General features: G+C 49.1%; 1 protein-coding gene across 2 annotated transcripts in view; it reads left to right on the top strand.

The window, feature by feature from the left end:
- pigg (phosphatidylinositol glycan anchor biosynthesis class G (EMM blood group)) overlaps positions 1–14,538 on the top strand; it is a 70,095-nt gene extending 55,557 nt beyond the window's left edge. Inside the window, exons 11-13 of one of the 2 annotated variants that reach the window (XM_023795949.2) lie at positions 1,865–2,174; positions 3,644–3,807; positions 11,975–14,538. In XM_023795949.2, coding sequence (XP_023651717.1) covers positions 1,865–2,174; positions 3,644–3,807; positions 11,975–12,194 — 694 coding nt within the window. In that variant the 3' untranslated portion in view covers positions 12,195–14,538. Of the gene's footprint in view, positions 1–1,864; positions 2,175–3,643; positions 3,808–11,971 lie in introns of both variants that reach the window. The other variant, XM_023795948.2, reaches the window with a different exon arrangement.
- The last annotated feature ends 1,761 nt before the right edge of the window (positions 14,539–16,299 follow it).

Genomic DNA, 16,299 nt, shown 5'->3' with positions numbered 1-16,299 from the left:
TTCGAGGTGCCTCTTGCTGTCACGGCGAAGGGTTCCATGGCCTCCGGTCCATGCAGATTCTGCTTTCCTAAACATACCCAGGGGCCAGAGACCCTCTTAACCTCTGGAGATCCCTGACCTATCACCTTACGCTTTATATCAGCTTTATTTTCAGCTTCGGCTCCCGGGTTCTCCAGGGTTCCCGACTCGGATTCTGCACGCGTGTGAGTTTTCAGTCCAGCCGGGCAATGTAAGCCCTCAGCTGGTGTCATTAGCACGGTAATTGAGCTGAGTCATCCTTCTGTCTCAGTAAAGCAATACAAACCGGGGGGGGGGGGGGGTCGGAGTTCAGATCCCGCTGTCCACAGTGATGGAGCATGGCAACCACAGGGCTGCAGGTGTCATGGAGACCAGGATGGATTCCCTCAGCTATCTGGCACCGCGCCTCTCAGCTGGAGGGGACGACATCACACTCACTCTGCCAGATGAAGAGGTGCGGGTTCTCTGCGGTCACGACGGCCTCTTTCAAAGCTCTCCGCTGGCCTGTGAGCCCCCGACACCGTGCTTGGCTGAAGCAGGCCTGCTGTGGGGTTTATTACAGGCCGGTATTTAGCGCTCATCGCCTGCTTAGAGAGCCGTGCAGCTGCTCCAAACACAGGCCAGACATAAATCCCAGCTGTGAGGTGATTCCCCACAATTTGTCTCGTTTGTGCTTCAGTAGGTTACAGATCTATGCCCATATCCAGAAGGTTGCAGATTTAAATCCTGTGGCTTGTAGAGTGAGTGGACGCATCAGTCATGTGCCCAGCTGCCTCCATCATGGACCATTTTGAACATTCCATCATCGTTTAACTTATGTGTCAATGTTGTTGATGTTCTCTCTCTGTCCTGTCAATCCATGCACTTCGTATATATGTAGCACTGTGGTCTCTCTTTCTTTCTCTCTCTCTCTCTCTCTCTCACACCCACACACACACACTTGTCCCGTCTATCCATGCACTTGTATTTATGTAGCACTGCGGTCTGGGGAACATTATTAGGCTGTGTGTCACCGTACGCAGTGTACTGAATATGATTTGTATAACAATAAATCCCCTCTTGGCTTGACGAGCATGGGGTTGAAGCCCTGAATGATTCTGAACCAGCCCCGATTCATCTCTCTAGCTCGGATGTTATCAGCTGTTCCATCAGCTGAGGAACCCTGGCACAGATTACGTCTCTGGCTCATGCCCCGGATTGTCTTAAGATCCTAGCTGCGGTTCTGCGAGTGAGCCGCTCTTACATTCCATTCAAATTATGTTTCAGCAAAAAAAATCAGGCAAAAACGCAGCAGCAACAGCAGTTTTATTTATTTTCGGTATTGACTGATGGTGTGTTCACCTTCACCGTACTCAGCTGAGTACATTTTATTTACTTAGCACATGCTTTTCTCCAGAATGACGTGCATGTTTTGAAAACGCTGGGTCAGACTGTCCCTGGAGCAGTTTTGGGTTGAGGGCCTTGCTCACTCAGCTGACCCTGGGATTTGAGCTGGCAGCCGGCTGGTTCGGAGGCACAGTGCGTTTGCTGTTTGGTTGTAGAACGGGACCGAGGTGCGTGTTGGTTTTCCTGCAGAGGTTCTGCGGTGCCATCCGCTGCGATACCACCGGCAGGCGCTCTCATGCCTGCGTCAGTCGCGTGGCCGACCACGGGCGCAGCTGGGGGCTGTGAGCATATCTGTCTTCTCTGCGGTGTGTCGTGAGAGATTGATGCGACGTATTTCAGCACACGTTCTGTAATGGCCTTGTGTGAACCTCTCAGGATAATGGATATGTAACATACACAAGTGACATTTGCTTTTTTTTTTTTTTCTTCCTCTCCCCCCCCCCCCCCCCCGACTACTAAGGGGCGTCCTGGAGGCGCGCTTCGTCTACGTCTTCGTCCTCGGCATCCTGTTCACAGGCGCCAAGGACCTCCTGCGCTCACAGGTGGCCGTGGCGGATGGCGGACTGAGGAGCAGGGGATTGTGGGAGGTGTACGCCGGCCTGGTGCTGCTGGCTGCCCTAGTCTCGCGACCCCACAACCTGCCGGTGCTCTCTGGCTGCCTGCTGATCCAGGTGGCCATGACCCGGTTCATCTGGAGGGACCTGCAGTACGACACAGCGCAGGTCACCATCATGCACTATTGGTTCGGCCAGGCCTTCTTTTACTTCCAGGTACGGAGAATGGAGGGGGCGAGTCTAAGGGCGGGGCCACAGGGGCATTGACCCCAGCTGAAAACTGATTGGCCTCTTCACCTGTTATTTACCGATGCAACACATATTATTGGCAAATGCTCTGGATAAACGACGCGACTCGGTTCACTAATCCATATCATTTAAGTGTTTTCTTATGCCCAACACCTTAAAAAAATCCTCGAATCTCCCTGGGACAAAGCCCCAGCAGCCTCATCTTTGCAGTTCCTCCCCTTTTTACATCCCTTACAGCCCTGCTCCCTCAATCTCATCATCAGCTCCCTGCAGTCTCAGTCAGTATTGTCAGTCTCATTCCATCGGGGGGTGTCTCTGTTAGGCCCCAAGCTTTACTCACTAACTTACCGGTGATCCTACAAGTGACTCCACGGTTTGTGGAGTTTCGGCACTCTTTTGGATCTGTCGTGTTGAGAGTTCATTTGAGCGCACGCAGGCTTGCTGCAATGGATATTCTTTGCCTGCATTTTAAGACTTAGTTGATCCTCTACTCTCCGGTGTCAGTCATTATTATTATACAGATATATTTATAGCGGGATATTAATATGCCATTGCTTGGTTATTACTGCATTAGCCGCCCAAGCATGAAATTGCAGGCCCTGGAAAATGCCCATCTGAACAAAACAATGGCCCCGGCCCCAATTTGTGACGTATCCCAGACGACCTCCAGTCATAATGTTGCTATGCCTCCCCCCCACGCATCTCCACTGGCTTTAATAAATCAGAACAAAGACACCAGAGAGCACAATCATGTGGCAAGTGTTTGGGCGGGGGGGGGGGGCAAGGGGTCATTTGCAGGCGAGTGAAAGGGCGCCCACATGGTTAACGCTGGTCAGTGAATGAACTGGCTCTGCCCCCGCTGGGTTTGGAACCAGGATCACAAAGGTCGGGGGGGGGGGACACAGGGATTGAACACTTGGCGTCCTGCCGGTGTCACCAGCACCCTCGTAAGAGATGGGCAGAGTGGAGAAGCAACCTCCACCACTGTACTCGTAGGGGCTGTTTTGTGAAAGACCTCCTACTAGGGGCCTTAAGTAACCATCTGCCTCCCCCCTTTTCACCCACTTTCTGCCAGTTGGTACATTCCTATACAGTACATTTAAACTTGTGAAGTAGCTGAATCCTTAAAGGTACGGTAAGGGTACCGTCTGTGAGCGGTCTCCTGTGTGCATGAGGTCTCCTTCCATGTGTAAAACGAAACTAATGACTTTTGAAGTCTGTCGACCCGTCATGCAGTTTACAGTTTTATAATCAGGCCTGGTGTCTACCACGATTAAGCTAATGCTACCACGTTCGTTAAAAGCATATCCAATTAAGCAACGCCTGTGTAGGATGCCAGCTTCGATTAGCATCAGCGTCCTGTTTATTAGCATTAGCATCGCTGTTCTCCTCGCTCAGCAGCATTAGGTCATCCTGACCAGCCCATTGTTCCGCAGGGTAACTCCAACAACATCGGCACGGTGGACATCTCAGCAGGCTTCATAGGACTGGAGACCTACGTGGAGGCGCCGGCCTTCCTGCTGACGGCCTTCAGTACCTACACCGGGCCCCTGCTCTGGACCTTCCACCTGGCATGGTACCTCACCTCCCGGCAGGACAGGTGGGTCGTGCACTGCGCATAAGCCGCTTTCCACACCCGAGTTTCCCTTCGCAAACATCGCCCCATCTGTACTGTCCCGAATTTTTCTTGTCTTGTCATTAAAATTAACAATATTATGTGGAAATTATTAATGGATAGTCGACCATTTAGCAGACACTTATATCGAAAGTGAAGCACATTTTTGAAAATGGAGGGTCAGCCAGTCCCTGGAATAACTGGGATTAAGCGCTTTGCTCATGGGCCCAATAATATATCCGCTAAGCCATCCATGGGATTTGAACCGGCAACCTTCTGGTGATGGATACAACTTGTAGAGCCACTTATCGCCATTATAAGAGGGAAGAACTTGCTTTAAAGTTATACACATGGCTGTGATGGCTTAGACCACGGGTGTCAAACTCCAGTCCTGGGGGGCCGGAGCCCTGTGTAACTTAGCTCTTTCCCTGTTCCACCACAAAGGATTCAGCTCAAGAGCTGTGTGGTAATTAGCACAAGGAGTTGAATCAGGTGTGTTAAATGAGGGGAAACCCAAAAATGTGCAGGACTCCGGCCCTCCAGGACTGGAGTTTGACACCCCTGGCTTAGATCATTCCCAACGCAATCCACGCAGGGGAAGAGCCAGCGTTTATTAAGGCGCATGAAAAGACTATTCATTTTTGGCAGTTATTCATTAACAAGCCATTATAAAGGAATTACGAAAGATTATCTAAAGCTGAGAACATTTTGTGCAACATATGCTATTGTTCCCCTAAGAAATCGGCTGATTAATTTGCCTGTTAAAGGTTATCCAACGTAATGATTAAAAAGCTGAAGATGCAGAAAGCCATTCAGAAAGCACAAATAAGAGCAGAATGTGCCAGAAAATGTCATTTCCTGCCTCCTACGGCACATGGCTGAGGCCTTGTTAAAGGGCACCATGTGCTTTGCTTGTGGGGTATCTGATGACCAGTCGAGGGATTTAAAGCCCCGTTTTCTGGATGATGGCTTCCCATCGCAGTTCATCATGGCTTCCAGCCCCCCATTACGAACTTTACTGAGGCCGAACGGCGGGCCGCCAGAGGTAGCCTCTTCCGCTGCATCCCCCCTCCCTGCATGAAAGCATCACCGACGTGCCAAGACAGCCCCCAGCTCCTATCGATAATATCCACTCCTCCAGCAGCATCGCCGTAACCGTACCGACCAGAACGGGGCCAATCACTGCCTGAGTTAACCAGAATTATTTGTCAACAGTTTGGAATAATCAGACTTTGTGTTGTCCCCACATTCTCTGTTTAATGGAGAGGTAATTGCAGCGATGATTTGCACTGAGAACTGAGCATAAACAGTAAATGTAGTACAGTAAATGAGGCACTGTAGCTCAGTGAGTAGCACTGTTGTCTTACAACTCCAGTGTTAAGGGTTCCATTCCCCCCCCCCCATGTATTTGCATGGAGTTTGCACTATTATCTTGGGGTTTGCATGTTCTCCCATAGTCCAAAGACATGCATTTAGGCAAGCTGGTGTCTCTAAATTGCCCATAGAGCATGGCTATTCTACTCTGGACCTCGATTCCAAATCCAGGCCTTGTTTTCACTTCTCCCAGGTAGTTAGTTTAATAATTACTGATTCTGATTGGCCAGAGGCTTCACATCTGGCTAACCAGTGGAGGACGGCTGGAGAATCTGCAGTGCTCAGACCTTGATGACCGTGAATTTCATAGCCCTACCATAAAGTTGTGGTGCCCTGCAGTAGACTGATATCTCAACCCCAGCGTGTCCAATACTGCCTGATGGGCACCAACCCAACCCAAATTCTGATTTGCTGCACTACTTCTCTGCACAGACACATTGAATTGATTTCTTTATTTTCTCATGAAGTAGGAGATGCAGGCCTTTAAATCCCCCTTGTTCCCTAGGTGCTTCGCTGCACAGATGCTCTCCCCCCCCCCCCCCCCCCCGTCTGAGTGAGCCCTTATAAAGCAACAGGCAGCACCAGGCCAACACCGGATCGGCATGTCCATAATGGCCCTCTAGGTTGCTGACTGAGCTGTGCAAATGGGCTATGATCAATAACCAGTGACTCTCCATCTTGAAGGAGCTGGAAAATTGCATGGGAGCGGGGGCTGTTTATTTATATATTTGTTTATGTTTTGAAGCCTCATCATAGCCCCGATGATGGATCCCTCTTGTTTTGCATCCCTTGTCTTTTTTGTCTTCTGTCCCTTTAAAAACTCGCCGACGCAGCATCCCGGACCCATAATGGAGATGACGCATCGTACTGTGGAGCAATAAAGCTCCCCCGTTACTCGTATTGGGGGCCTTTCAGCCAGACAAGCGCGCTTCTGCATCTCTGGGCCGCGGGGACCCTGCCCCTTTAAGGGAACCAGCGCCGAACTTTGGAATAGCAGAATCGGAGGGCTTCCCCCTTCCGTGTGAACCGGCAGCTGGGTTCCTAGGCAGAGCCTCCCAGCTTCTGTACATCCCTCTGTTTGCTGTGGGCTGGAGGATTCGGGACTAGCGGAGGGAGGAGGGGCCCTTGCGGGAGTAATACTCATCCTGTATGTAACTCGGTTGTGACTGTCCCTCAGGGAAATGAGAAGATGGCAGGGCGTGAAGGGTGGGGGATATAATTCGGAGTGCTTGATGCATATTGAATGAACCCGGGAGCGTCGTAATCTCGGGATCTTTCACATGGAACGCCCGGTGCTCGTACGCACGCTCCCATGCACCCCTTATCTTCGGGGAGGCCGTCTAGAAGGTGTGCCGGAACGTTCTCAAGCTGTCACGTGATTAATTTGACTTATAAAACGCCCCTCCCGGGCACCAGTCTGTATCTGCCGCTCTGTATGTCTTAAAGAGCCAACAGCATCTATTAACCTGATGGTCGGGTCGCGGTCGCTGTGCGAATCTTGCTCGCAGGACATCGAGTCGCGTCGTTTATCCGGAGTAACCGGCACATGGGGGTTTATTTCATTCATTTCATAAGTACCCCCCCACCCCCTTTACAATTTCTACATACTGGAGCTGTCATGGCTACAGAACAAGATGTCTGGTCCCCAGGAATTACCAAAGGGAGTCTCAGAGCCCCTCGCAGCCCGGAGCGGCTTCTATGTCATTTCACTGCCACTTGGTATTTTGTGGCATTAATGTGGCGCAGGGGATGCATGGAGGGGACCGAGGACACTCTCCTGGGCCGCATTGATCAGGCCGTGTGATATATACCCCTCCAGAGGTTCTGTACTCCTGTCCTCCGCCAGTCCCGAGTGGCGGCATGCCATTTCACCGTTTATAAACATAGTCCAGAGTGTGTTCCTCTCACAGAACTGCACCTACCACTTCCTTGTTTGTTCTCTCTCTCTCTCTCTCTCAAAGCCTTTAATTGCTCACACCACCACAAGAGTCGGTGGTGGGGGGCCGCCTTGACGGATGTCTGCCTCGTGGCCATGTGACCCCCACCCGGCAACTGTCAGCTACTCGGGGGGCCTTTTCCCAGGCAAAATGTACACATTTCCCCATGACGGTAATAGCTAAATATATCAAAAAGGCAGCCTTGTTGTTAATTCACCCACGAAGTGCGGCGTTACTGTGCCGCCGAGTTTTGCAGACTTCAGTGTAAGGGGAAACAAAGAACTGGTGGGGTGCTGTGGGGGAGAAAATGCTCACAAGTGGAATGTGAACTTTAAAAAAAAAAAAAAAAAAAAAAAAAAAAACAAGCTTAAGCAAATCTGAGAGACAATGAGCTGAATTCATTTCATATTCACAAAATAAAAGGACAAAAAGTGGAGAACAAAATGGCCACCTCTCAAGGCCAGATGATTTTATGAAATTAGAGTCTCAGCAGAGTCGAAAGGGAAAAAGAAAATCCACGGAGAGTCTGGCTGGGGGCCGGAATAGTGAGACATCTTTAGTTTCTGAGATGTGATGATAATACCCGCCTTTCTCATTTAATGAAAAGTCTCGTCGCCTAAAAGCAGCCGCAGCAGGGTGTTACCGCGGCGACGCTGGCCGGGGTCGCTATTGTGACATCATAATGCACGTAGGTACCGGCCCCGGCTTTTCAAGTAGCTTTAATTATGAATCCCAATCAGGGCTTGACCTTTACAGATAGCCACCTTTCATTACTGCACAAAGCCCGCCTCGCACAGCCTTTATCCGTGAACGGGGGGCATCGCTAATGCCGCCGTAGTGCCAGCTGTAATTTATTTACGTTATTTCGTTCTTCTGCCTGGGGAGCGGCCGTCGCGGGTCTTTGATCGCTCTGTTGGATGGGCTGTGAATCTGTTTAACCTTGTCCTCGGCACGAACGCGAGGGCTTTAGCGCGGAGGCATGATTACGAAAAGATATGGGCTGCGTCTTAATGCGACTGCACCGATTGCAGGAAAAGGCCTTCGTATGACAGACTGAGGACTAACCCCAGAACTTTCTCTGATCACTATTCTGAAGTCGTATTATATACAGGGGCTGTGTTCGTTGTTGCTGTGGCCCCAATCAAAAAGTTGCTTCAGGACCCCCCCTAATGTAATAACTGTTTGGGGCCAAACTCAGTTGCGTGGTTTGCGTGGTGGTAAACTCGTTATACGGGTATTCGAAAAAATTATTTGATTAGTGAGCCAGTCAAATATTAGTTAATGCTACATATTCCCCCTCCCCCAAAACATGTGTTTTCATAACATGGGAAAAAACAAAAATTAATCAGTTTTTCTTAAAAACAAACTTTATAAAGTAGGTGATCACATATTAGTCCTGTGAACTGTGCATGGAAGCAGAATTCATAGATCAGCAACACAATTGCACAGTAGAAATGAGGATCTTCACCGGTAAAGATTCAAGCAAGAAGATGGCACCAAGCTTAAGACAAATCTGGTCATCTGCGTCAAGCCATCTTCTTGCTTGAATCTTTACCGGTGAAGATCCTCATTTCTACTGTGCAATTGTGTTGCTGATCTATGAATCCATTCCTCGGATTATGGGGGCATATTTCGTCCTGCCTACGTAAAGCGTCCGCTGTGACCTGGCCCTTTGAGTCTGTGTGGATGTTATTCGCAAAGAGCAACTACAAGCTATTAACATCCATAGGCATGTCGGTAAAACCTACAGATATATAACTTCCGTGGTCTCTCAGTAATACGGAACATTGGCTTCAGTTCAGCAAAGCCATAAAACCATAAATAATATAATTTTTTTGCTTCCATACATGCTGTGAATGTTGGGAGAAGCCCTAGATAGGAAACCCTATTTCAGAATCAGTCCGTTTTAAACCATAAGCTCAAAGCAGTACTTTCCAAGTGCAAGCGTATCATTTCCTCCCATTATAAGGCTTAGCATTAGCAACCGCGAGCTAGCCTGATATCAATTGATGCTGTGCGCCTGTAATTTTCTTGTATTTCATGTGTAATTAACTCATCTCTGCTTTATGAATGTTTAAAATGATATGTGGTGATGCCTTGTTATGAAAATAAATGTTAAAGAATAGGAGTTTGAAATGCGTACGATTAATTATAGAGCGCAATTACAGTTTCTAATTGTTAATTACCAGTGTTTTCACGCTCGGGGTGGCTCGCTCGCCTCTTTTGGGCTGGGAGGTCTCTCTGGGTTTTCAGCAGCCTACATTTAACATCTTTAGCTAGTGACACATCCGGCAACTTTCACCCCGAACTGCAGTTGCCGTGGGCCGAGATCTTTCCTAGAGCTTGACTGATAAATTATAGGAGGAGGGCACGAGGTTGTGGAGGTGTTGGAGCTCTGTTGGAGATGCCGATGGAGACCCGTGGGCTCCTCTGACTCCCTGTCTCTTTGGGTACCCTCTCATTGAGGTGAGATTGAGAGGCAACTCCCTTTCGCTCTATCTCAACACAAAATGAGCTTTTCTCCCGGGGCGTGCTCCTCATCGCAATGACATCGTCCCTCCGGGATGCTGCTCACATGCAAGGATGAGCACGGGGCATTTACCAGCTCCTGTGGACCTGAAACCCACAGCCGTTGATGTAAGGCACCTCCTGACTGGATGAACCCTGTGCCCAGTGATGTAAGAAGATTTCTAATTGGGTTTTCCCTGGTGGTCCATAGACTGTGTGGCAGTGGCCCATTTGAGGGAGCTCTAGCAGGAGCTCCACCAACCCACTGTTGGCAGCACTGCTACCAGCCCAATGCTTCAGCAAGCTCCCAGGCTCCTGGTCTCTCTAGCTCCTCCCAGTGGCCTGGGAGGAAGGTGCGGGAGCAGCTACCTATTCTGACAATGACAAGGCTTATTTCCATTACCCTAAACCTACAATCACGGTGTCAAGTGGAGGACCCATCTTTGTCCTAAAAGAACCATGTCCAAACCTTGTTCGTTGAACAGGGTAATGACGTGAAGTGAATCCCCAAATAGGTGGGCCCTCCCCTTCCACTCTACCCATTTGTTTTTGTTCGGTCTCCCTTCGGCTTGTGGTAAGTCAGCAGGCAACAGTGCTACATCATGCATTTCTGGCTTGCATATAGACCTTCCAGAGGGGCAAATACACGTCAACCCCAGCATCGGGCTCAGATACTTCCGGCCACCAGCCGGTAGCTACCTGTTCCTATGAAGCGACAGGCCAGGCCCGTATCAAAGATGCTCGCTATCGCTGGTGCTGGCAGGAGGCTGTCCTTCACCCCCAGGCTCGCTCTCAGCCGGACCTCTCGGCCCATTAGCGGCAGCGCGGTTTCAGCTGACAGCCCTTGTCAGAACAAGGCCGCTGGGACGTTAGAGAGGCTTAGCATCCTGCAGAGCCGCTTGGAAATGCAATACCACTGAAGCTCGACAAAAACCCCGGCTCCCACGCAACACCCCACAGCCCGCATCCAACCTCTTAGCTGACTTTTTTTTGTCCGGTGTTGACTTACGATTTATACCCAGGGCTGACGGCTGGTGCCGTTAGCTACCATGCTGTATGCTAACACCTAATTGTGTTTTTCTGGGCACGCATGTACTGGTGAAGTGCTGCTGTCTTCCATTTGAACCCGTAACTTGGATATTCCGAGTTCCTAGTCAGAAATTTCAACTGGAACGCCCCCTGTGGTCGGAATTCCGACTCCTGAAGTTGGAGGAATCCACACAACCCCGCCCCCAGAATTAAAGATGGCTGCACCCTTTATCAACAGAAGTTAAAGCTGCAGTTTTATACTGTTCATTGGCACTTGCGTCGGTGATCGAGGCGGACGTCAGTCCTCTTAAAACCCCCTCCGGATGAATTGCCATTTACCACTGGGTTGAATTAAATCCAACAAGTTATCCAGGTAAGCAAGAAATCAAAGGGGCCCGGTTGGTAAACGGGATTAGCCAAATGCATCCAAGGAGCCCCGTTGCTCAGAGAGCCTCATCTAGGGTGTGAGATTTCCCATGGGGATGGTCGTTAAGGTCAGGGCACGTGGCGGGACATACTGATCACATGGCTTGACCTTCCTTGGCCTCCATTGCCTTCCCCAGGCCTTCGAAGACCTTTCATTTGCCCTTATTTGGTAAGCCATGGCAAACCCTAGGGACACCACCCCCCCACCCCCCGCCACCATAGCCGGGGGACAATTGAGGAATTAGGGTCTTTTTCAAGTAGCTTCTTAACATCTGGATTCCTCACAGGCTTAAGGATAAATGGAAATCAGAGGAATAATTTTGGGAATATAAACTGGGGAAATTAATGGGAGGTGTCACTCTTTTGATGTGGGGGGGGGGGGGCTGCAGGGCTGTGATAAATGTATACTCCTAGGCTATGTTCTGCTATTGTCATGCTAATACAGGCTCAATTTGTCACCATTGTTATAGACAGTGTCTTAAACGTAGCTCGAGTGAGTGTATAGTAGTGTCACCATCTCCCATCTCTGTTATTGCTGCTTTTGAAGGAAATTTGTGAACTGGATTTTTGTCGACAGGGAGATTAGAAAAGTACGTTAAAAGAGATTGGGTAGCTTTATTCAGGGTCCCTGTTTGTCACCGCAATACTGGGGAGGAGACCTTCCCTCCTGCTTTTCCTTGTATCATCATCCCAATCCTCTCACCACTCTCTTTGGCTTAGGTTAAATCTGTGTTGTGTGTTTTGGGACTGCACTCCGAGATGACCCTGAATGATCTCTGTGATCATGTGATACGGGTCCAGCCAATGCCGGCTCACCCTGAGGACAGAGAACCAATCCCAATGCTCACTCTGCCCCCTGCCTTTTTCCCCCACAGCAGAGCTGTGCCCTCATTGGGCCACGGCTGCTTCTGCCTGGCACTGCTGCGCTCCATGCCGGCGGCTGCCTACATCATCATGGTCACCGCCCTGCGCTACCACCTCTTCATCTGGAGTGTCTTCTCCCCCAAGCTGCTGTACGAGAGCGCCCACACGCTGGTGATCACCGTCGTCTGCCTCTTCTTCACTGCCATGGACCAGAAGCCCACCATGCGGCTCTAGGGATGGGGCACAGCTCACAGGACGGAGGGTGCCCCCACCCATCGCGGTCCCACAAGCTTCCTGCTTGTACCAAAACCTCATCCCAGACTGGAGAGAGCCCCCATGGATCCTCCTTTACCCTTTCTACCCCCTTCAGCAACGGTGAAGGTCCACTAATGTGCCCCCTGGTCAGACACCAGTCAGTACAATGCAGCAAATTTGGCACATCACAGTCCCATACACACACACACACACATATGTACATTTATATACTATACACATATATTTATATATAATACACACACACATACACAAAGAGCTGAAATGGATGTAGAGGAGTACATCTGGTAAAATTATAACCAAAACCGCCTACCAAAGCAAATGTGATTTTATTTTTTCTTGCTCTGTTGACATTATGCAATATTTATAATAATATTCACCCAGCACAAAAGTTCAGATTTCCCCCATATGTTCTTATTTGGCAGTCAGGAGAGGCTCCTTCGTGTTTAATGCGGTGATTATTCATACAGACTCGCCTGTGCTCTTAACACCGCTGAAAAGGGCAGTCTGCAGCCCAAACTGTCTACGCAGTCTCCAAAAGTATAGGGATCTATAAGCATTTATGTGAAGGTGTATATTTTATGTATGTATTTATTACTGTGAGAGAATTATTCGGCAATAATTGGGGGGGGGGGGGGCAGGTTTTCTCAAGGGCGAAGTGGGGAGAGCGGCATGAATTTCATGCGGAGGCTGGACACGTAGCAGCTGCCTGCTGGCCAGCATGAATGCAGGAGTCGGCCAGTGTTCCCCACTGGCCTGTGTTTCAGAGACTCTGGAACCATCCATGGGCCTTGTTTCACACAGGCAACTCAACAGACTCCTGCACCCGTTCGTTTACTCATTTCCGTTGGGTTGCTCTCAGATGTTTTTCCTGGTCTGTCTTCTGTCTCCGGCTTTGAGGCTTGTGAGAGGTGAGTGGGGCCACAGTCTGTCTCCCCTACCTGCCCCAGGGCATTGATTAGTCTTTGATTAGTTGTCTCCTCTTGGCTGTGGAAAAGCAGCACTGTCTACTAAGTTGAAGCAGGTGGGCAGTGGCTGACGTTATCTGGGCTTGCTGCGCTTACAATAGCGGTTAGCAGCCATGGTTTGCAGTTAGCGACAGCTGTTAGTGGTTAGCGACTGCAGTTAGCATTTAGCAGTTAGCGACAGCTGTTAGTGGTTAGCGACTGCAGTTAGCATTTAGCAGTTAGCAGCCAGATTTTTCTGTGCAGGACCTGCACCGTGTACGTTGATGCCAGTTGCGGCCGTCTCTGTCTTCCATACCTAAAACTCGAAAGGGCTACAATTGACGGAGATATTTCTCCGAGCACCGAAGCACCATTAATGTCATTGTGTGCGTTTTCAGAAACATAATAGACAGGGAACATTTTGAGCACAACTGCAAGTCGTAAGGGGGCCCTCTGTCTGGCTTCTGTCAAGTGAGTGGAAGCGAGGGAGCAGAGAGTGTGCTTTACAGTCCCGGACGTGTCCATTTATCATTGTCTAAATGCGTAGCGCAGCCCTGTTCTGTTATGGCATTGTTTTTCGGAATTCCTTTATATAATCCATATTTTAATAAGTTCTTGTTTTTCTTTGGGTGGAAGTGTTTGTTTTGCGATTAGCATTTCCCACGGTGCATCTTAACAAGCCCCGCCCCCGCATAATGACCCCAACCAATCAGAGGAGCAGCACACTCCACTCCTGCCGGCATGTCAGGCGAAATTATGGCAGCATCAGGACGCCTCTGCCTCCGAGCCAGCAGGCAGAGGCGGGCAAGATTTAGCTCCCTGTAGCCTAGAAATACGTCATTGTTGAAAGGATGCAATCGGGGCGGGAGGGGGGGTGAAATTCCCCGCCATTAAAGCGACGCCCCACGGAGCACCATGCTGCGATGCCCGCGGGGCAGCAGAGTGCAAGCCGCCAACTCATTGTACTCAAGGTCCATTCCTGCCACCCAAGTACCAGTTCATTGAGTACATTTGCATATGATAGAGGCACTAAAGTCGGAGTAATCATTTCACAGCGTAGCCACACGGGTGCTGTTGACGGCCCACTTCCTCCGGAGGGGGTTTTAAGAGGGGAGGGGGGGGAAGTGAAAAAGCTGCGGTTGATGACGGAGCATCCAGAAATTTCTGTCACGCTAATGCAAGATTGGCCCCGGACAGGAAGCCCGCGTTCAAGATTCTCCATTAGTGTTCATTTTGCGATCAGATCCAGGAAGTATTTGCTCAAGTCACCCCCTCAACATAGCATGCTTCCAGAGCTTTCTGTTACCCATCAGTTTCCATGATGTCCCAACTGGCTGGGCTGGGCTGGGCTGGGCTGGGCTGGGGGGTGGGGGGGCTCTGAGGCTGAGGCTTGGCTGTAAGGTCCGGGCTCTCAAATGGCTGCAGCTTTAATCAGTCTCTGCACCTTTTTTGGGGCATTTTTCGTTTTGTTGTTTTCCAGCTGGGTTCTGTGTGCTCCCGTTTGTGTTTGGGCTTTTCTTTGTTGTGCGTGTCGCCGTTTTTTTATCTGTTGTTTGCGTCAACTTTATTCTCTGTTCCTTTTTTATTTTCACAGTTTATCATTTTCCAGTGGAACACTCTAGGAAAATATTTTATTGTGTTTTTTTTCTGCGTTGATATGTAATGATCGAGAGCGTGGGGTCCATTCCTTCCCTCCATATTGATTTATACATTTAATTTAATGTCCTGTTTGGGGTTTATGAGATATTGTTTTGAACAATGACAGTTTGTTTCCTGTACTTCTCGCATTTCGCCCTCAGATCAGATACCAGAAATGCTGTGGTTCTTCACTACGAATAAAATGACTTGACTTTCACAATCTGGAGGGTTTCATTCATTTCATGTACTCCGTGATCAATGGAAGACTGATTTGAAAGCATATCAGATAATAGGTGGCACAGCAGAGTAGTCCGGCTTTTCTGTCTTACTGGGTATCTTCCAAAGGGTCAGGTTTGCCAGAACTGGGTTTGGCTCAGCCGGGCATTTTGTAGGGCAGAAGAAAGACGAGATTAATTCATCTGTATAATAAACTGATCAATACAGACTATATGGCATCGCTCTTATAAAAGGCACAATTTGGTTTAAAGTGTGAATTGGAAAGACAAGTAAATCCAGCAGGAGAACATGTTGTTCGATTATACTTAGATCCAAAAATGTTTTTTTTTTTCTTTGTGTGATGTGTTTGAGATTGAATCCCATTTTACAGCAGTCACATCACAATGGATTATTTCAAGCTTATTTTCAGAAGTTTGCCACTGATGGGGGATATCAGAATCTCGAGGCTCTCTGACGTGGTGTGACGTGTCTAGAATATTTAATTTCCCAGTCCCACATGAGCCATCCTGGTCAGTATTAGGAGCCACCGTGATGGTTCGCATCATGGAAATGCATTATAAGCATCTGGCCCATGGAGACTCCGCTGGCAGCTCGTCGTCGTTGGCAACGTCTGTCCAGAAATGGATGCTTCGCAATGGAGGCGTGCAACTTATTGCAAGAGTAGGTGGCAAACCTGCCCCCCCCCCCCCCTCCATCCTCAATACCCACTCAAACCTTCATCATCTTCTCAGTGAAGTCTAATGGAGTCTTAATGGTGGAAAGGTGGGGGCCGTGTGTCAACGGTGGCGGGGGGGGGGGAGGTACGGGGCGCTGGAGTCATCACCGCCTACTCAAAACCAGAATTATTTCCTCTGGCATTTTGCACCATATTAATGTCATTCATAAATTCATATTTGTGTGTTGGTGTAGAACAATGGAAAAAAAGTAGGTGATTTCCCTCTGTGTCTGGAACCCTAGAGGATGATATAAACATATAGACATACTTTAAACCTATTTAGAAGTTTCTGCTTGCTGGTTATTAAGAGTAATATTCCTGATTTGTGCTGGGGGAGAAAAAGGATTCATAGAGTATGATTATTAATAAACAAAATAAACATCACTCCATCTACAGGGAATGGTTATGTGTTACACACGCCCACCATGGAGGGAATCTTCTCATATTTGCATATTAATTCAGCAGAAATGAGACCAGCCATAATGTTCAAGTAGCTTAGCACAGGACGCGTCGAACGACCTGCTCATTA

Source organism: Paramormyrops kingsleyae, chromosome 12 (genome assembly GCF_048594095.1).
Source record: "Paramormyrops kingsleyae isolate MSU_618 chromosome 12, PKINGS_0.4, whole genome shotgun sequence".
Taxonomy (NCBI): Eukaryota; Metazoa; Chordata; class Actinopteri; order Osteoglossiformes; family Mormyridae; genus Paramormyrops; species Paramormyrops kingsleyae.
Note: the sequence above shows the minus strand (reverse complement) of the source record. Positions and strands in the feature narration are given on the sequence as shown.